The sequence below is a fragment of the Oncorhynchus mykiss genome, chromosome 11 (assembly GCF_057628025.1).
Source record: "Oncorhynchus mykiss isolate SJ-2025 chromosome 11, ASM5762802v1, whole genome shotgun sequence".
Lineage (NCBI taxonomy): Eukaryota > Metazoa > Chordata > Actinopteri > Salmoniformes > Salmonidae > Oncorhynchus > Oncorhynchus mykiss.
Window position 1 is genome coordinate 37,670,729 of NC_143032.1, and position 20,895 is coordinate 37,691,623.

A 20,895-nucleotide genomic window follows, 5' to 3' on the forward strand; every position below is an offset into this window, starting at 1 on the left:
AAATATTAGCATCGGGGTGTGTGGCTTGTCATGTAAGCCGTCATGTCAACTCCATGCATTATTCTGTATTTCTTTTTTCAGGCAAGCATTCATTTCACCCCTACTGCACTGCCTGCCAAGGAGGAAATCTCACCACTGAGTCCCTATGAGGTATTGACCTTAAATCCAGTCATAGAGAATGAATGGGGCAAGATCTGTACTCTCACTGTCCATCATTGACAGTAAACATTCATAGTCTGTTCTCCGTGCTCAGACTGTTGTTCCATCCCAAATTGCACCCTAAGTCTCTAGAAAAAGGGAATAGGGTGCCATTTTGGACATAGCCTGCATAGAAATATATGACGATAACGTCTTTTGTTGTGGTTTTCCCTTCCAGACAAGGCCAGGTGCCATCCAGCCCCTCTCCCGTGGTGGCGGGCGGCCGATCACCTCTCCAGCCACTCCGGACGGGCACAGCAGCCCCAATCCCTTCCAGCATGGCCCCTCCCCCATCAACTCTCAGACCTTTGTAAGACCCCTCACCACCACGTAGGGTGAGGGTGAGACCCCCCCCCCACCCACCCCCGATCATGGGTGCCGTCTCACAGCAGTGTCATTGATGTTCATCGCAACTATTTCCTACTATTTGTAGAAGCTACTTACCAAGGAGTTTGAGCTGGGTCCCTGTCCATGCATTCATTCGCGCACAGGGACTCGCTGTAAAAGCACTGTTGTTGAAGACAAGCGGCGTAAAAGTGGACTTGCATTCTCAGCAAGATTTATCTAAGTCGCTACTACTGTAGCCAGAGCCAACCAATGGCTCACAGGGGAGTTCTGAAATGTTTCATTCCATCTGGTGATTGGGCTAACCCTACTTCATCATCCAACTGCTATAAAGCAGCTATGGGTTGAATCTCAGCAATCTCAACAATCTCCCATGTTCCTGTATATAATGCCACCGCCGCCGAGTTGCGCACACATTATCTGAGTGCCATATCTTCAACAAGGCAGGCACAGCCTCATTCGCCCACCCCTACTGTCTGTCTCTTGCACATCCCCCTTCGCATCATCGTTTCTCCACCTTGTTCTCACGCTGTCTTCTTCAGCTCTTCAGTTTTTTTCTCATAGTCTGCCCCTCTCCTTGTTCCTCTCTTCCCTTTTGCTCCTCCCACTTCATGGACCCCCCCCCCCCTCCCAGCTGCAGCCTCGTGCCCCCTCCCCCGACACGATCGATGAGTTCCCCCTGAACCCCAAGCAGGCATACAAGGCATTCGCCGCCGTGCCTCACTGGCTGGCCGTGCTGGAGCCTCCCCCGCAGGTAGGCAGGTCGCCCCACCCAGACACCCCGTGGGCCCCAGCCAGCATGCTGTGATGGTCGTCGTCACTGTTTTAGTCGCTCCGGCCCCCCCTTCACGACTGACGCAGCCCCCCCCCCCCCTCAAAGCCTGTCCCCCCCCCCCCCCCCCCCCCCCCCGTCTGGGCCTGTAACCGTGCTCCGTACTGTGTTGGAATGCAGTTGTGTTGTACTCTTTGTTTTTGTACTGGTGGTGCGTGATGTTCACAATTTCCATTCTGAAAGCGATCATTGATCATCAGCCGTCTGTCTGTGCTGAGAAGTCCCATCTCAACCATTCTCATCACCTTGCCTGCTTTGTGTCCATAGAAATAGATTCATCTCTGATTCTATTCCTATGTTTGTGCCTCTCCACAGTCTGTCTTTCTGTCTGTTCCAATGGCTGCCTCCTGTTTCCCTCTCACACGTTCTCTTCTGTGTCTTATCGACAGGATCTGTTTGGCCAGAGGAACAACGTCCACCACAATCAGCCTTCTCCAGAGGTTAGCGTTTGTACCACCAGTGACAATACAAATGAATGGTCATACGTGTGATTTTTGTTGTCTGTGTGACATCGAATGAGTTTGAATGGCAATGCAGGTCAGTGTGTGTTAATTAGAAGACGTTGAAAAAGTGCCGATAAAACCTGCTTAAAGTGACATTGGCGGTTGGTCATGTCCCATTTGGCTGACACTTCGGTGACGAGACCACTTCTGTACATGTGGTTCTTTCAGCCTGAGCTGAACAACGAGGTGTTTGAGGATGAGGTAGAGGGGGACGGTGGAATGGGTATGGGTCAGGCAGCCCCCGTCTCTCCCCGACCCTCCCTCTCCTCTGACTGTCTGGACTATATGAGTCTGGCAGCAGCGCCACGCCTCTACAGAGCCTCCATGGACATGGTTGTAAAGGTGCCCCACCATGGGTGCCCCCAATAAAAGCTCAGATCGGGCTGTGGTCTCCTTTGCTTTGGTGGTGATTGCAGTGTCTATATCACTGTTACTTACAGTGGGAAGGGGCGGTGGTGCTACATTTGGTGTCAGAGGTGGGATCCTGTCAATAAATCATCCTCAGAATCAATCGTAGCTAGTGGTGTTGGGTTGTGATTCGACTGCCTAATTTTAATGCCTAGTTTTTCCCACCTGCTTAACAATCAATGAATACTGTGCTGGATATACAGTAAAACTTTCATAACTCTGTGATAATTCTCAATTGAAATGGTCAAATCAAAGTATTTCAGTTTATAAAAAAAAAATCCTCATATTTTTATGGACTTTGTTGTGGGATCTGGCTTATGTCTGTGTCCATTGAACATTTGATTGGGCAAGTCGAAACCAACCTCTGTCCCCCTCTTCCACCATCCTAACCACCCTATCCCCGTGGTCCCCTCTCCCACAGACTCCATCACCTGGTGGCAGAGACGACCTGGCGCAGCGCTCCTTCAGGGACAGACAGAAGTACTTTGAGATCGACATGAAGCAGCAGACGCCCGACACCAAGCCCAAAGGCCGCGTGTCCCTGGTTGGAGCAGACGACCTGAAGAAGATGAGGGAGGAGGAAGGTTTGTGCCAGCCAGCTCCTTTATTTCAAGCCCAAATAATACCCTTCACCCCCTTCTAGGGTTGCACATTTCTAGGTAACTTTCCCAACATTCCCAGGTTTTGCAGAAATCCTGGTTGGAGGATTCTGAATTTGCTGCTTAATCTTCATGATTCCGGTACTACTCCAGGAATTACGGAAAATATTTTTGGGGAAACTTACAGGAATCTTGCAACTCTACCCCCTTCTGAAAATGGTACAACTCTCTGGTTCATTTTGGTCAGAGAGACTAATGCTGCCTTCATAACATATCTTAAATTCTTAAATACCAGCATGCGACTTGGAAATATCTACTTGATCGCCCCTCCAACTGGTAATTAGTAAGTGGGAAATGGTCTCATCTGAGCTCAAATCAAATTCTATTTGTCACATACACATGGTTAGCAGATGTTAATGCGAGTGTAGCGAAATGCTTGTGCTTCTAGTTCCGACAATGCAGTAATAACCAACGAGTAATCTACCCTAACAATTCCACAACTACTACCTTATACACACAAGTGTAAAGGGATAAAGAATATGTACATAAAGATATATGAATGAATGATGGTATAGAACGGCATAGGCAAGATGCAGTGGATGTTATCGAGTACAGAATATACATATGAGATGAGTAATGTAGGGTATGTAAACATAAAGTGGCATAGTTTAAAGTGGCTAGTGATACATGTATTACATAAAGATGCAGTAGATGATATAGAGTACAGTATATACATATGAGATGGGTCATGTAGGGTATGTAAACATTATATTAAGTGGCATTGTTTAAAGTGGCTAGTGATAAAAAATTTTTTACATCAATTTCCATTATTAAAGTGGCTGGAGTTGAGTCAGTATGTTGGCAGCAGCCACAGTATGTTAGTGGTGGTGGCTTCTCACATGCTAAACTCTGACGCTGACGTCACATACAATAGAAATGACCTCGATAACAGCATTTTTGGCAGTTAAATGCAACAACAAAACATTATTTAAATGCAACCCAAAAACAATATTTATATATATATTTTTAATCTGTTCATCTGGTTTTTGAACACTAATTTGTTTACAAGCATGGAAGCTGTACTTTTAGTGCAGGTTGACGCAGCATTCTCAACGAGTTCAAAGCATGTCAATCCAAGCAACCCAGTTTACAAGTAGTATTTTCAGAGTTTCCCACTTGTTATGAACGCAGCATAAGCTCTGATGAATGGAATCCTAATGGAACTATGTTTCTACAATCCCAGAGAGGAGATTCGAGCAGCGGGCACGGGAGTACCTGATGGATGAAGATGACGAGGAGGAGGATGACCTGGTGAAGCAGATGGGAGTGTTGAAGGCCACGGGCAAAGTGGTGCTGGACGGGGTGGAGTACAAGGTGGAGCCTGTAGCCACCCCCCGCAGGCACTGTAACACGCCCCCCAGCTACAGCGCCACACCCCCTAGCTACTGTGGTAGCTCAGGGTACATACAGCCTTTTCTCTTGAATTTATTAGGAAATGTACTTTAAATGAAGATTGATTTGATTGCCTTTGTTTTGAGTAATGGAAGATTATATTGTGAGTTTTTTTTATTTAAATGTTCCCTCACATATGTTATATGTTTGTGCCCATAGGCCCTCGTCAGTGGATGGTAAAGGAGACTCTCAGAGGATTTCCTTAGAGGAGAGCTTCAAGCTGGAGCAGCAGAGGCCCAACTCCATGACTGGGTAAAGACAACCAAACATGTCCTAGATTTTAAATCACAAATTCATGTATGTGTTGATTATTATAGTCTTTGCAGTGGTGACGCATCTCCCAAACTTGTGTGTGTAGTGACTCAGCACCTCTTCTGTGTGTGTGACTCCCAAGTCTCCTGCAGTGTGTGTGAGGTGTTATGTGGAGTGTTAGCAGTGTGTTTTGACATTTTGTGTTCCTCCATCTCCACCCAGTCTGATCCCAGTGTACCCTGGAGAGTCGGGGGCTCCCATCCGGACAGCCAAGGCAGAACGGAGGCAACAGGAGCGGCTGAGGATGCAGAGTCCAGAGCTGGCCCCAGCTGGAGACAAGGACCTCTCCCCCTCCGAGAAACGGGCTCTGGAAGCCGAGAAGAGAGCCTTGTGGAGGGCAGCAAGGTACACACTTACACACACAGAATCAGGTCACACACACAATCACAAAAGTACATTTGAATATGTGTGAACAAAATAAAGAGACATAGATCAATATGCTCTAAATACTGAGCTATGTAGAGAACTAGGAGATTCCTCTTTGCCTTCCCAATCTATTTTTCTGTGTTTCTACTATTTTTGCTTTTGTCAGATGTCGTGTTTCTTATCTTTTCCTCGCGTTATAGTGACTGATTATCAAAGATTCCTCTTAAAGGAACTTGGGTAGTTAAATAAAGGTTAAATACATTATAATATTTGACATTTGAGTCATTTAGCAGAGGTTCTTATCCAAAGTGACTTAGTTAGGAGTGCATACTGGTCCCCTGTGGGAATCAAACCCACAATCCTGGCGTTGCAAGCGCCATGCTCTCACCCATCTACAGACAATACATAATAATGACAAAGTGAAAACCATGTTTTTAGATATCTTAGCAAACTTGTTGAAATTGAAATGCAGACATCTTATTTATGTAAGTATTCACACCCCTGAGTCGATAGATGTTAGAATCACCTTTGGTAGTGATTACAGCTGTGAGGCTTTCTGGATAAGTCTCTAAGAGCTTTCCACGCTTGGATTGTACAATATTATTGCATATTATATATTTTTTTATTCTTCAAGCTCTGTCAAGTTGGTTGTTGATCATTGCTAGACAGCCATTTTCAAGTCTTGCCATAGATTTTCAAGCAGAGATAAGTCAAAATTGTAACTACCACTCAGGAACATTCAATGTCGTCTTGGTAAGCAACTCCTCTGTATATTTGGCCTTGTGTTTAGGTTATTGTCCTGCTGAAGTGTGAATTTGTCTCCCAGTGTCCGTTGTAAAGCCAGGTTTTCCTATAGGATTTTGCCTGTGCTTAGCTCTATTACGTTTCTTTTTAGCCTAAAAAAAAGTCCTGAGTCCTTGCTGATGACTAGCATACCCATAACATAATGCAGCCACCACCATGCTTGAAAATATGGGGAGTGGTACTCAGTAATGTGTTATGTTCGACTTGCCTCAAACATATTCAGGACATAAAGTTAATTTCTTGGCCACATCTTTTGCAGTTTTACTTTAGTGCCTTGTTGCGAACAGGATGCATGTTTTAGAATAGTTTTATTCTGTACAGGCTTCCTCCTTTTCACTCATTGAGGTTATTATTGTGGCGTAACTACAGTGTTGTTGATTCATCCTCAGTTGATCCAGTCGCCTATCCCAGCCATCAAACTCTGTAACTGTTTTAAAGTCATCGTTGGCCTCATGGTGAAATCCCTGAGCAGTTTCCTTCCTATCCGGCAACTGAGTTAGGAAGGATGCCTGTATCTTTGTAGTGATTGAGTGTATTGATACACCATCCAAAGTGTAATTAATAACCTCACTACACTCTAGAGATATTTAGTTTCGTTATTATTTTACCCATCTACCAATTTATTCCCTTTGCGAGGTATTGGAAAACCTCCCTGGCCTTTGTGGTCGAATCTGTTAGAAATTCACTGCTCGGCTGAGGGACATTGCCACAGTCGATAGCGCGCTGGACTTTGGGCTAGAAGGGTTCGAGACCTGCTCCCTGCCTGTTTCATCACTGAACAAAAATATAGGCCTAGTCCTCTGTTGCTAGCCAAGCCGGCTGGCCGTTCATTCTGTCGGTTAGGCTGCCAGAGATGCGACCCAGTCGTTTTTGTTATATATGTGTGGACACGACCCAGTCGTTCATTCTAAGTGTTCGGTTGCCATGCTGGCTGGCAAGTGTTTTGGTTGCCATGCTCTAATCCATTGCTTGCCAGCCAACTACTGCTAAACAGTCAGGTCAAACAGTGCAGCTAGAATAACCACAAAGTAGGTGCATGTGCATTTGTTTAAGCTGTTTTGGATTTCGCCTGGCATATAACATGTGCTCTCTCGTCAGCACACTGTTCAGAGGAGCTAGCCCAACTACACAGCTAATGTAATCACTTCAAACTGAAGCTGGTAAAACAGCAAACTATCTGCATTTCATGACGTTTGACCAGTTTTTCTATTGAAATGTCTTTGTTTTCGACTGGCTGAGAAAAAATGTCTGTTCATTCTATTGGTTAGGTTGCCAAAAACGTGACACAGTCGTGAAGTCTATGTTCTATATGTATGGGCGCGACCCAGTCGTTCTTTCTAAATGTGCCGTTGCCATGCTGCCTGTAAACCGTGCAGCTAGAATAACAGCTGCATTTCATTTCACCTGTTTTTCGATTTACATTTATTTCTTTTTATCCATCAAAATGTATTGTAACGACCCTGGGCCCAGGGTCGTTACAGTATATTTCGACTGGCTGAGAAAATACGTTCATTTTCAAGAGGACAGTGGAGATTAAATACACTGCTCAAAAAAATAAAGGGAACACTTAAACAACACAATGTAACTCCAAGTCAATCACACTTCTGTGAAATCAAACTGTCCACTTAGGAAGCAACACTGATTGACAATACATTTCACATGCTGTTGTGCAAATGGAATAGACAACAGGTGGAAATTATAGGCAATTAGCAAGACACCCCCAATAAAGGAGTGGTTCTGCAGGTGGTGACCACAGACCACTTCTCAGTTCCTATGCTTCCTGGCTGATGTTTTGGTCACTTTTGAATGCTGGCGGTGCTTTCACTCTAGTGGTAGCATGAGATGGAGTCTACAACCCACACACGTGGCTCAGGTAGTGCAGCTCATCCAGGATGGCACATCAATGCGAGCTGTGGCAAGAAGGTTTGCTGTGTCTCAGCGTAGTGTCCAGAGCATGGAGGCGCTACCAGGAGACAGGCCAGTACATCAGGAGACGTGGAGGAGGCCGGAGGAGGGCAACAACCCAGCAGCAGGACCGCTACCTCTGCCTTTGTGCAAGGAGGAGCACTGCCAGAGCCCTGCAAAATGACCTCCAGCAGGCCACAAATGTGCATGTGTCTGCTCAAACGGTCAGAAACAGACCGACGCCCACAGGTGGGGGTTGTGCTTACAGCCCAACACCGTACAGGACGTTTTTCATTTGCCAGAAAACACCAAGATTGGCAAATTCGCCACTGGCGCCCTGTGCTCTTCACAAATGAAAGCAGGTTCACACTGAGCACATGTGACAGTCTGGAGACGCCGTGGAGAACGTTCTGCTGCCTGCAACATCCTCCAGCATGACCGGTTTGGCGGTGGGTCAGTCATGGTGTGGGGTGGCATTTCTTTGGGGGGCCGCACAGCCCTCCATGTGCTCGCCAGAGGTAGCCTGACTGCCATTAGGTACCGAGATGAGATCCTCAGACCCCTTGTGAGACCATATGCTGGTGCGGTTGACCCTGGGTTCCTCCTAATGCAAGACAATGCTAGACCTCATGTGGCTGGAGTGTGTCAGCAGTTCCTGCAAGAGGAAGGCATTGATGCTATGGACTGGCCCGCCCGTTCCCCAGACCTGAATCCAATTGAGCACATCTGGGACATCATGTCTCGCTCCATCCACCAACGCCACGTTGCACCACAGACTGTCCAGGTGTTGGCGGATGCTTTAGTCCAGGTCTGGGAGGAGATCCCTCAGGAGATCACACTACTGAGCCTCATTTTGACTTGTTTTAAGGACATTACATCAAAGTTGGATCAGCCTGTAGTGTGGTTTTCCACTTTAATTTTGAGTGTGACTCCAAATCCAGACCTGTAAAGAAAAAAATATTTAATAAGAATATTTCATTAATTCAGATCTAGGATGTGTTATTTTAGTGTTCCCTTTATTTTTTTGAGCAGTGTATATACTGAACAAAAATATAAACGCAACAATTTCAACGATTTTACTGAGTTACAGTTCATGTAAGGAAATCAGTCAATTGGAATAAATTCATTAGGCCCTAATCTATGGATTCCACATGACTGGGCAGGGTTGCAGCCGTGGCTGGGCCTGGGAGAGCATAGGCCCACCACTTGGCAGCCAGGCCCAGCCAATCAAAATGTTTTTTTCCCCACAGAAGGGAAAAACCCACATTACAGACAGAAATACCTCCTCGGCATTTATATTGTTGTTCAGTGTAATATTGAAACTATGTTGCAAATGTCTAGAGACAGACAGCAACGTTGTTTCAACTAAATGTTAGGCTAGAAGCGTGGAAATAATAATCCCTTTACAGTGGAGGTCAAGTTAATGAATTGGCTGGCTGTGCTGATGGGACAGTGGATGAGCATGATTTCTCAGATGGAACAGAAAACAAGATTCCCATTTTTGTGTCATAGGCTTACCGGTGCAAAATGTTTTTTTTAGTATGGTCGAGAGACGCGTTCTAAGCCAATCACAATGCTTGTTTTGACCAACCCGTTGTAGGAAAATCATGTTAAACACTGTTATTGCACACAGAGTGAGTCCATGCAACTTGTGAGACTTACAGTGCCTTCGGAAAGTATTAAGACCCCTTCCCTTTTTCTGCATTTTGTTACGTTACAGCCTTATACTTATACTAATCTACACACACTACCCCATAAAGACAAAGCGAAAACAGGTTTTTGTACATGTTTACAAATGTATAAAACAACTGATACTTTATTGACATGAGTCTTCAGGCCCTTTGCTTTGAGAAACTCCAATTGTGTCTCAAATTGCTCAGGTACTTCATGTTTCCATTGATCAACCTTGAGGATGTTTCGACAACTTGTTTGGAGTCGACCTGTGGTAAATTCAATTGATTGGACATGATTTGGAAAGGCACACACCTTTTAAGAGTAGGTCACACAGTTGACAGTGCCTGTCAGAGCAAAAACCAAGCCTTGAGGTCAATGGAATTGTCCATAGAGATCAGAGACAGGATTGTGTCGAGGCACAGATCTGGGGAAGGGTGCCAAAAAGTTTCTGCTGCATTGAAGGTCCCCAAGAACACAGTGGCCTCCATCATTCTTAAATGGAAGAAGTTTGAAACCACCAAGACTCTTCCTAGAACCGGTACAGGTGTCAAATGTGTAGCGTCATACCCATGAAGACTTGAGGCTGTAATCGCTGCCAAAGGTGCTACAACAAAGTCATGAGTAAAGGATTTGAATTCTTATGGAAATGTGATATTTCATTTAAAAACATTTCTAAAAACCTGTTTTTGCTTTTTCATTTTGGGGTATTGTGTGTAGATAGATGAGGGGAAAAAAATATTTAATCAATTTTAGAATAATGCTGTAACGTAACACAATGTGGAAAAGTCAAGGGGTCTAAATACTTTCCCAATGCACTGTGGGACTTATTAAGCACATTTTTACTCCTGATCTTAGCCTTGCCGTAACAAACGGGTTGAACACTTATTGACTCAACACATTTCAGCTTTTCCTTTTTTATTAAATGGTAAACAATTCTGAAAGCATAATTCAACTTTGACATTATGGAATATTTTATGTGGTCCAGTGACCATCTAAATTTGATCCATTTTCAATTCGGGCTGTAACACAACAAAAAATGGAAAAGTCTAGGGGTGTGAATACTTTCTGAAGGCTGCGTATCTACTTTTGAAATCCTCCCTCTCACTGTTTTCATCTCTTACTACTAGACTGGTCTCATTGGTTTTCTCCTGACTCTCTCCTATTCGTTTCAATGTTTTACTGCCCATCTCTGTGTTTTTTTCCTCTGTGTGCCCTGTCCCTCTGTGCGTGTTCCTTTCCTCTTCTTCCTCCTCCCCCTCTCCCTGCCCACCTTCCCCCTCGTTGTGGGTGCAGGCCCTATGGCCTAGAGGAGGATGTTAGGCAGTATGAGCAGGACCTGGCTAAGAGGCTCTACCAGTCGCGAGTGAGGGCGTCTCAGGGCACCGCGCCACCCCCTCAGTCCCAAAACGCAGCCGCCTCTTCCGCTGCCTCCCAGCTCAGGTCTGCTCACCCTGGCCCGCATTTCATTGTGGGGTTATTGCTGCCTGGGGTGCTTTGGTTTGGGGGGGGGGGGGGCATTGACTCAGCTAGCTTGCTTCCTTTCTCTCTCACTTTGTTTCATTCTACATCTCAATCGCTGTCTTTCTTTCTCTCGCTCTTCTCTTGGTTTTAATGCATCTTTCATCATACTAACATACTGCCTCCAGTGTGGCTGTAGCAGTCTGAGGGGAGGGCCCGCCTAAGTAGTCCTTCTCCTGGATGCTGCCACGCTGGTCTTGTACTTTTATACTTTAGTTTTAATAACAAGCATTTTCTGCATTGAGTGAACCACCGCAGGCCAGGACAAGGAGCACCCAACATCTGCTGTTTTCTGGTTGTCCTCCCCACTCCATTAGAGCAACGTGTCCTAGTTTTCTCTCTGTCCTGTCCTAATTTTTCCACTCTTTCTGTCTCTCCCTCTCCGGTCCATCTCTCTATCTGACGGTGTTCTCTCTCTCACCAACAGGATGAAGTCTCTGGAGCAGGATGCTTTGAAGGCTCAGATGGTCATCGCTAAGTCCAGGGAGGGAAAGAAGCGTGGCACACTGGACCAGCTGGCCGAGTCGCCCTCGCCCGCCCTCACGCCATCCCCCACCCCTCTGGAAGGTACATCAGTGGCCATCGCATACACTCTCACACAGCTTAGCACCTACATTAATTCACTCTCACTCAATGTCTGCGTCCCAAATGGCACCCTATTTATTCACTGTATATTGCACTACTTTTGACCTGTGTCCTATTGGCCCTGGTAAAAAAAAAAATACATATAGGGAATAGGTTGCCGTTTGGGATGCAGCCTCTCACTCAATACCAGACCTCAATCGACTAATAGTGTCCTAACCTTTGTCTAACAGATTTCAGTCCACAAGGAGTAACGTCACCAGGCAGACTGGTAAGAACTGAGTTCTCTACTGCGTTTGTTTGTTAAATGTCAGAGTTCATAGAGATGTCTCCACTGACGTATTTCAATCCAGGGTAATAGAGACTTCAGATTGTTGCTTGGACAACCAGAGCAAATTTTTGTTGAGAATAACAATGTCACAGTCTAACTTTTGCCTTCCTTATCTTTTAAGTAGCTGTTCCGGTTAGAGATGTTCCATCATCTAAAGTGTGCTTATTTGTAGACAAAGTTGTTTTGATGGGCTTTAAGGCGCATTGAAATGCTTCGCCACCATTGTACACAATCACTTCAGCCTATCAAATGCCTGGATCATCACTACAGCCAATCAAATCCCTCTCTAAACAAGCCACGCCGCTGAGTCATCCATCCTTCTCCCTCCCTCTTTCCCTTTACCTGTCCCTATCCTTCACTCTTCCTCTTTCCTCACCTCTTCCTCTACTCATTCCATTTTGCTGTCCTTCTAGTCCCTGTCAGAAAATAAGTTTGACTACCGACAGTTTGCTGCCATTCCTTCTTCCAAACCCGTATACGACATCCAGGTATTGACTGCATGCTGAGCTCCCAGGCCCCAGACCCCTCCCCCTGACTTTCCCTTCTGCCTCCGCCCCAGTCCCCCTCTCTCCCCTTTGGTCCTTACAGCAGCACTGGTGGTGCCACTGCTTCAACAGCTGCCGCCATTTTGGCTTTCCCCCTGATTGATTATTCAGTGCTTCATTCTGGGGATTTGGCTTGTTAGTTGCTGCCTCCGATTTAGTTGATGAATGGATCTTGAAAATATAATGCTAATACGCTAATACACCAGTAAGCTACTGACCACGTAATCAAATCAGGTCCTGGGTCAGTTTTCTATCAGGGTGACCTCTCACCTCTGCTTAAAGCTTTATCTCCATCCCTTTTCTCCCACTCACCATCCAATCACCTTCAGTTATTTCCAAACAACCAGCCTCAACCAGGCAAAATCAACATTCACCAACCAGTGATTTGAGCCCCACTAACCAGCTTCTTGAGGAAACTGCCCAGATCCTGCATCTCTCCCTCCTTCTCAGCCACTCTCACCAGCTCTCCATATCTCTCCATGGCTGGGGCTCATTTACGTGTCTGTCCTGGTTCCTGATCACCTCTCCCTGTATCACAACAACACATATTTTGGGATCTCGTGTCCTGTCATGCTCTTGACTCCCAGTGCAAAGTATTTTCCAGTCTATCACTTAACCAACATGGGTGATGGGAACTTCCTGGGCTAAACTCAATGAGGTCTCCCTAAGCTTGGATCTCAGACTGCGTACGGATGATTCTACAGGGGGTTCCTTGGGGGTCAGGGAGACTTATTTCTCAGTGGTTGTGGTGGTTTCTGGTCCAGTATTTTGTAGTATGTACTGCTATCAGTCTTTTTTTCCGGTCTCTGTGGGTTGTTTTATCAATCAGTCTTCCTCAATGAAAGGCCGCCAAGTATTCCTCCACTGCTCCCAATGTAATTTGGCCGTGGAGTTCTACATTTAACGTGCTGTTCTTAACTCTAATAGCTCCACCCGTTCAATTAATAATTTGCTGTTCTTTAAGCAAGCTTGCCTTGTCTTGAGGCCTCGTGATCTAAATTCAGTAGAACTACTGTAGAGACCAATAGGCTTCTCTGATACTGATATGCTTCTCACAAACTCAGGAGGACACTGGAATGTGCATCATTTCTGGCATACGGTTACTGAGCTTAACAGTGTGTATAGACCTCAGTGTACGGTATGTGTGCAACCTTGTTCTCCACACTTCTCCCGATGTGTGCACTTGTCATGCACACTCCCTGTGATGATGCGAGTGCACACTTAGGGAGAAGTGTTGTGGAGAACTGGGAAGCAAGGTATGTGTTTGAATTCACACCAAAAATGGGCTATTGTATGTGTGCTTAGTCCAGTGGGAGAGACCTGTGTAGTGGGCTGGGCTGTGCTGTGATTTTCTCTGCCGCGTTGGTGACTGTGGTTCGGCTAAGTGTCTTGTAATGGTTCCTTGCCTGTGAACAGCTGCTCCCTGCGCTTTGCCTGTGAGATGGAACAACCCCCGGAACTGATGGACTAACACAAGCCTCCATTTAACCTCCCCCAATCCTAACGTCATCCTGACCAGACTGCTGTGGCCAAGTGGAACCTACCTTCTGCACCCTTGCTGCCACTGTGACCGCCTGGGAGAAAGACCCACACCTACCCACTACCAGTCCCCTAGCCCAACTTGGTGACGGTGTTCCTGGGATAATAGGTGGCCACATCCCCTAGCCGTCATCCACTCACACACACTCTCTGTGTCCTTCTCTTGCAGTCCCCTGACGTGGTCGATGACATTCAGTTCATTGACGATGGCTCCAGTAACCCAGGTGAGTGTCAGCGGGTCAGGGTCAACAAAACCTCTTGACAACCACATCAAGTAGGGTCCAGCATCTCTGTTGGTAAAATAGGGTGCTTTAAGTAGAATTGGCCCTAGGGTTGCAACATTTCTGGTAACTTTACCAACATTTCCAGAAATCCTGGTTGGAGGATTCCTAGATGTTCTGCTTATTCCCTACTGATTTCTAAAATTCCACCTAGGATCTGGAAAATCTGGGAATTTTGGGAAAGTTACCAGAATTTTGCAACCGTAGCCCATAATAATGTACAATATGTTACCCTGATCACTTTTATCCCTTTGATTCAGGTGACTTCCTGGGATAAGCAACTCCTATTGGTAGGATTCACATACGGTTTCTGTGCATTTGCGTACGTGTGTGTTCCTCTGAACTTTGGCCCGAGTGTGTGTGAACTGCTGTGTACCCCTGTTAGTCAAGTGTGGTAAACCATAGCGTAGTCGGACCATATGTTCATAGTGCTCTCGCTCTCTCTCGCTCTCTCTCGCTCTCTCTCGCTCTCTCTCGCTCTCTCTCGCTCTCTCTCGCTCTCTCTCGCTCTCTCTCGCTCTCTCCCGCTCTCTCCCGCTCTCAGCTTTTTAGAGTAGTCGGGCATGGTTTGGCCTGATATGTCTGTAACCTTTGTAACCGTGTCTACCGTTATGGAGGCTAAAGCCATATCAGGGATGTTTTTCCAACGTTGGGAGTGGGTTTGCTTTTACCATTGATGGCTTTGCCTGCTAACCATTCCTCGCGTGTCAACCAGCTACATTAGCTAACATTACCGTCAAACTTTCTATAGTGCTGTACATTAATATTTGGTGTGTTAAACAAACTGACACTACTGCAGATCCAGATCCTGCATGAACTCAAATTGACTACACCAAAGACTTAACCTGAACCTCCCCTTTTATTTTACAACTTAATGTTAGATGGTTCCTCACAACAGGTGTAGAACTTACAGTGAAATGCTTACTTACAAGCTCTTAACCAACAATGCAGTTCAAGAAATAGAGTTAAGAAAATATATATATATATTTTTTTAAAGTAACAATAATGAGGCTATATACAGGGGGTACCAGTACTGAGTCAATGTGCAGGGGTACAGGTTAGTTGAAGTAATTTGTACATATGGGTAGGGGTAAAGTTACTATGCCTAGATAATAAACAGGTCAATGTAAATAGTCTGGATGCCATTTGATTAATTGTTCAGCAGTCTTATGGCTTGGGGGTAGAAGCTGTTAAGGAGCCTTTTGGACCTAGACTTGATGCTCCAGTACAGCTTGCCGTACAGTAGCTTAAAGAACAGTCTATGACAAACTATCAATGGTGTGTTTGGACCATGATAGTTTGCTGGTGATGTGGACACCAAGGAACTAAACTCTCGACCCGCTCCACTACACCCCCTGTGAATGGTGTGTTTGTCTATTGTTGTACTTAGATGAAGATCAGAAAATTTTATGACCAATTTATGCAGAAATCCAGGTAATTCCAAAGGGTTCACATACTTTTTCTTGCCACTGTAGTTATTACAGACTCGGTCTGGGAGAGGGGAGAGGTTGAAAATGTAAATGAAGACACTTGCCAGTTGGTCTGCACATGTTCTGAGTACACATCCTGGTAATCCGTCTGGCCCTGCAGCCTTGTGAATGTTGACCTGTTTAAAGGTCTTGCTCACATCGGCTACAGAGAGCGTGATCATACAGTCGTCTGGAACAGCTGGTGCTCTCATACATTCTTCAGTGTTGCTTGCCTCGAAGCAAGCATAAAAGGCATTTAGCTCGTCTGGTAGGCTTGCGTCCCTGGGCAGCTCGCGGCTGGGTTTCCCTTTGTAGTCCGTAATAGTTTGCAAGCCCTGCGACATCCGACGAGCGTCAGAGCCGGTGTAGTAGGATTCAATCTTAGTCCTGTATTGATGCTTTGCCTGTTTGATGGTTTGTCTGAGGGCATAGCATAATTTCTTATAAGTGGCAGGATTAGTGTCCCGCTCCTTGAAAGCGGCAGCTCTAGCCTTTAGCTCGGTGCGGATGTTGCCTGTAATTCATGGCTTCTAGTTGGGATATGTACGTACGGTGACTGGGGGGATGTCATTGTCAATACAATTGATGAGGCTGACGACTGAGGTGGTAAACTCCTCAATGCCGTTGGATGAATCCCGGAACATATTCCAGTCTGTGCTAGCAAAACAGTCCAGTAGCATAGCATCCGTGTTATCTGACCACTTCCGTATTGAGCCAGTCACCGGTACTTCCTGCTTTAGTTTTTGTTTGTAAGCATGAATCCGGAGGATAGAATTATGGTCAGATTTGCCAAATGGGGAGCGAGGGAGAGTTTTGTATGCATCTGTGTGTGGAGTAAAGTTGGTCTAGCCTTTATTATTTTCTTCTGGTTGCACATGTTTTATTTTTTATTTTAACAGGTAAGTTGACTGAGAACATGTTCTCATGTACAGCAACGACCTGGGGAATAGTTACAGGCGGGAAGAGGGGGATAAATGAGCCAATTGTAAGCTGGGGATGATTAGGTGACCATGATGGTGTGAGGTACAGCTTGGGAATTTAGCCAGGACACCGGGGTTAACACCCCTACTCTTACGATAAGTGCCATGGGATCTTTAATGACCTCAGAGAGTCAGGACACCCGTTTAACATCCCATCCGAAAGACAGCACCCTACACAGGACAATGTCCCCAATCACTGCCCTAGGGCATTGGGATATTTTTTAGACAAAGGAAAGAGTGCCTCCTGCTGGCCCTCCAGCACCACTTCCAGCAGCATGTGGTCTCCCATCCAGGGACTGACCAGGACCAAGCCAGCAGTGGGATGCAGGGTGGTATGCTTCTGGCAATGTGACATTCTGTTAGAAATTTGGTAAAACTGATTTACATTTGCCTGCATTAAAGTCCCCGGCCACTAGGAGTGCCACTTCTGGATTAATTTCTTGTTTTCTTATAGCCTTATACAGCTAATTGAGTGCGGTCTTAGTGCCAGCATCGGTTTGTGGTGGTAAATAGACGGCTATGAAAAATATAGATAAACTCTGGGGTAGTTAGTGTGGTCTACAGCTTATCATGAGTTACTCTACCTCAGGCAAGCAATACCTTGAGACTTCCTTAATATTAGACATCACGCACCAACTGTTATTGACAAATACACACACCCCCACCCATCGTCTTACCAGACGTAGCTGTTCTGTCCTACCGATGCACGGAAAACCCAGCCAACTGTATATTATCCGTGTCGTTGTTCAGCCACGACTCGGTGAAACGTAATATATTAATTTTTAATGTCCCGTTGTTAGGATAGTCTCGAACGGAGATCATCCAGTTTATTCTCCAGTGATTGCACGTCGAACGGATGGTAACGCCAACGGATAAGGCACCCCGATCGCCGTCCCCCGTATTTCTGTCTTTTCTTCACGCGAATGACGGGGATTTGGTCTGGAATGAGTCATTGTCATGACAAAATTGTCATGACTCTCAAGTCAGTAAAAAGAGTCTTTCAAAAAGAATGTATCGTTCGTAAACTACACATCACTACTGCCACAGTGCTGGCATTGGGGGAGACTTAGAGGTCACTATGAGTCACTGAAAGGGGAACCTAGATTTAAAGGTTTAGTCATTCACCAGGGTGTCATGTTAATATTGGTTTCTCTGTGCCCGCCAGTGCATGCTGCGGATCCCGGGACTGAGGTTCCCACTGCCACCTCAGCACTGGAGATGGCCCTCTACAGCAACACGCGCCAGCTGAGGCAGGGCTGCCGCAGCCTGGAGACCGCCGTGCCCACATAACACATCACACACATCTACCACAAGAGACTTGGGAGACATACATACACAGAGGAGGCACCGGGTCACTACACACACTCACAGGTTTGGGAGATGCGTCCCATGTAACCACTGCAGAGACCATGATGCTGATAGTCAACAGACACACACACACACACACACAATGTCATATCTTGCCTTTACAGTCTGAGGATGTGTTGGCCTGAACATGAGGCCCAACGTTCCTGAGGCCAGGGAGGAGGAGGGCTGGTGAGGGGAGCTAGCGTTACGCTTCAGAAATACCATTCTCTTTTTTATTTGGGTTATTTTTCTTCAGTTTACGTTTTAGTAGCTGAATTATACAGGTGACTTATGTTTTTACTTTTGACCCTCTGATTTTTGCTGTTTTAAATGAAAAATGTGTTCTGGAAGAGAAAGGAAAAAATATGAATTGTGTAGATGTAATACTAATTTTTCAGATGCTATTTTTGAGGTTTTCAATGAATATATTGTGAAATGTCAAGATTTTTAGCGGGCTTCGGGGGGGCGTGTATATATTGGGAACATACTGCTACCTTCACTTCCACATTTTAAACACTACATACATATCTCAACTGCACTACCACACTACTTAGAAAACAACATGTTTATTTTTAAATAATTTATTTTGCTTGTATTTTATTACTCGATTCTAAAGCCTCCCCTGTAATACATTGTTGTTACCCCCTGTACTTTCGAGTGCAACAGAACAATGCATATCATTTTATTTATCATAATGACATCAATGCATATCATGATATCATATTAATTCAAATGTACATCTTAGGAGGCAAGCACATGTTTAATCCATATCACCAAGATATATTTTATTTTACAATGAATACATTTGTTTTCACTCTGATGCACAGGCCTTAACCAGGTTCTGACTGGTACATTACAAGGAACATGCTGTCACAGACTTGTAGGATACTGATCCCAGTACAGTTGTTTGATCTCGGTGGATCAGAGTAAAGGATCTCTAGCTTTCCTGGACCAGGTTTATCAAATTCTGTCCCATTCCTATTCTCGAGAATGTAACTACACTGGAGAGACCAGCAGAGACACCCACATACACATGGACAGATAAGCCACTAGTCTTTATTCAAAATGGCTGTAAATTTAGGAACATAATCTCAGCTTCATCTCCATTTACATATACGGTACTTTCCTTGCCCTTTTGGTGGAAATCATTTGTCAATGTGAATCTCACTCCTATCTGGATGGTTTTCCAGATTTTACCGGTGAAGGTAGCAGGTGTTTGCTTTTTTTTTTTATCTGCCTTTGATTAATTTAAATCTGACACCCACTGAAAATCCTTTATTGTTGTGTGAATAATGTACAAAATACTGAATGGAAAGCTAAATGTACGGTTGAAATTGAGCCAGTCTACTAAGCCAAGACCAAGCAAGTGTCTGGACTGGGGAGCTCTCTCCCTACCTCTCTCTCTCTCTCTCTCTGCATGTACAATATATTGGCTTTACTGGGAGAACCTGTAGAGGCAGAAGACATTTTGTTAATCCCTTTTGAAATGGATCTCATTCGACCATCATTCTCAATCTCTTTCCTCTGCTTTACCTGCTGCTGTCATGGATGTTATCTGATGGCAGCTTTGTTGGAGAGTCATGATAGAAGCACTCGTGTTTAATTTAATGTACTAATCATATCTTTCTGCGTTGCTTTCGCTGACTGAAATTCAGTTAGGATGATAACATTTGCGATTGGTTGACAATTTTTATTTTTATTTTTTACTTACTGTAGTGGGTAAAACTTAAGACAAAATGGGATTCATAACATTTTTTTATGCCAAACAACTGTTGGAACTTCCTTTTGGTTACACTCTTCTCTTGAATTATTTTGGGGGACTATTTTTCCCAAATGTGTCAGAGGGAAAGGGTAGAAGTGCTGGGGTCAAAGCTCATCCAAAACTGTAACTAGTGAATTTGTACAACCAAAGAGGTCTATTTTGTGGTTCACGAATAAAAAAAGTTTACTTTTCATTTAACAAGCTGATTCATTGCATTGTGTCTTTGTATTCTATAATCTAAACTCAGCAAAAAAAGAAACTACCTCTCGCTATCAACTGTGTTTATTTTCAGCAAACTTAACATGTATAAATATTTGTATGAACATAAGATTCAATAACTAAGACATAAACTGAACAAGTTCCACAGACATGTGACTAACAGAAATGGAATAATGTGTCCCTGAACAAAGGGGGGGTCAACATCAAAAGTAACAGTCAGTATCTGGTTTGGCCACAATATGCATTAAGGACTGCAGTGCATCTCCTCCTCATGGACTGCACCAGATTTGCCAGTTCTTGCTGTGAGATGTTACCTCACTACCCCACCAAGGCACCTGCAAGTTCCCGGACATTTCTGGGGGGAATGGCCCTAGCACTCACCCTCCGATCCAACAGGTCCCAGATGTGCTCAATGGGATTTAGATCTTGGCTCTTCGCTGGCCATGGCAAAACACTGACATTCTTGTCTTGCAGGAAATCACGCACAGAACAAGCAGTATGGCTGGTGGCATTGTCATGCTGGAGGGTCATGTCAGGATGTGCCTGCAGGAAGGGTACCACATGAGAGAGGTAGATGTCTTCCCTGTAACTCACAGCATTGAGATTGCCTGCAATGACAACAAGCTCAGTCAGATGATGCTGTGACACACCGCCCCAGACCATGACGGATCCTCCACCTCCAAATCGATCCTGCTCCAGAGTACAGGCCTCGGTGTAACACTCATTCCATCGATGATAAATGCGAATCTGACCATCACCCCTGGTGAGACAAAACTGCGACTTGTCAGTGAAGAGCACTTTTTGCCAGTCCTGTCTGGTCCAGCGACAGTGGGTTTGTGCCCATAGGCGAAGTTGCTACCGATGATGTCTGGTGAGGACCTGCCTTACAACAGGCCTACAAGCCCTCAGTCCAGCCTCTCTCAG

The 20,895-nt window shown here is 45.1% G+C and overlaps 1 protein-coding gene across 50 annotated transcripts in view; it reads left to right on the plus strand.

Moving 5' to 3' along the window:
• Positions 1-19,955, plus strand: part of LOC110535656 (protein scribble homolog) — a 117,766-nt gene extending 97,811 nt beyond the window's left edge. For 10 of the 50 annotated variants that reach the window (XM_036935390.2, XM_036935406.2, XM_036935408.2 and 7 more), the window contains 14 exons: positions 82-150; positions 377-508; positions 1,178-1,297; positions 1,765-1,815; positions 2,708-2,870; positions 4,129-4,345; positions 4,497-4,589; positions 4,812-4,994; positions 10,692-10,838; positions 11,344-11,483; positions 11,732-11,769; positions 12,243-12,317; positions 14,083-14,137; positions 17,809-19,955. In XM_036935390.2, the coding sequence (XP_036791285.2) occupies positions 82-150; positions 377-508; positions 1,178-1,297; positions 1,765-1,815; positions 2,708-2,870; positions 4,129-4,345; positions 4,497-4,589; positions 4,812-4,994; positions 10,692-10,838; positions 11,344-11,483; positions 11,732-11,769; positions 12,243-12,317; positions 14,083-14,137; positions 17,809-17,933 (1,608 nt within the window). In that variant the 3' untranslated portion in view covers positions 17,934-19,955. Of the gene's footprint in view, positions 1-81; positions 151-376; positions 509-1,177; positions 1,298-1,764; positions 1,822-2,046; positions 2,221-2,707; positions 2,871-4,128; positions 4,346-4,496; positions 4,590-4,811; positions 4,995-10,691; positions 10,839-11,343; positions 11,484-11,731; positions 11,770-12,242; positions 12,318-13,790; positions 13,950-14,082; positions 14,138-14,454; positions 14,517-17,808 lie in introns of those variants that run through there. The other 40 variants (XM_036935397.2, XM_090190032.1, XM_090190036.1 and 37 more) reach the window with 24 other exon arrangements.
• The last annotated feature ends 940 nt before the right edge of the window (positions 19,956-20,895 follow it).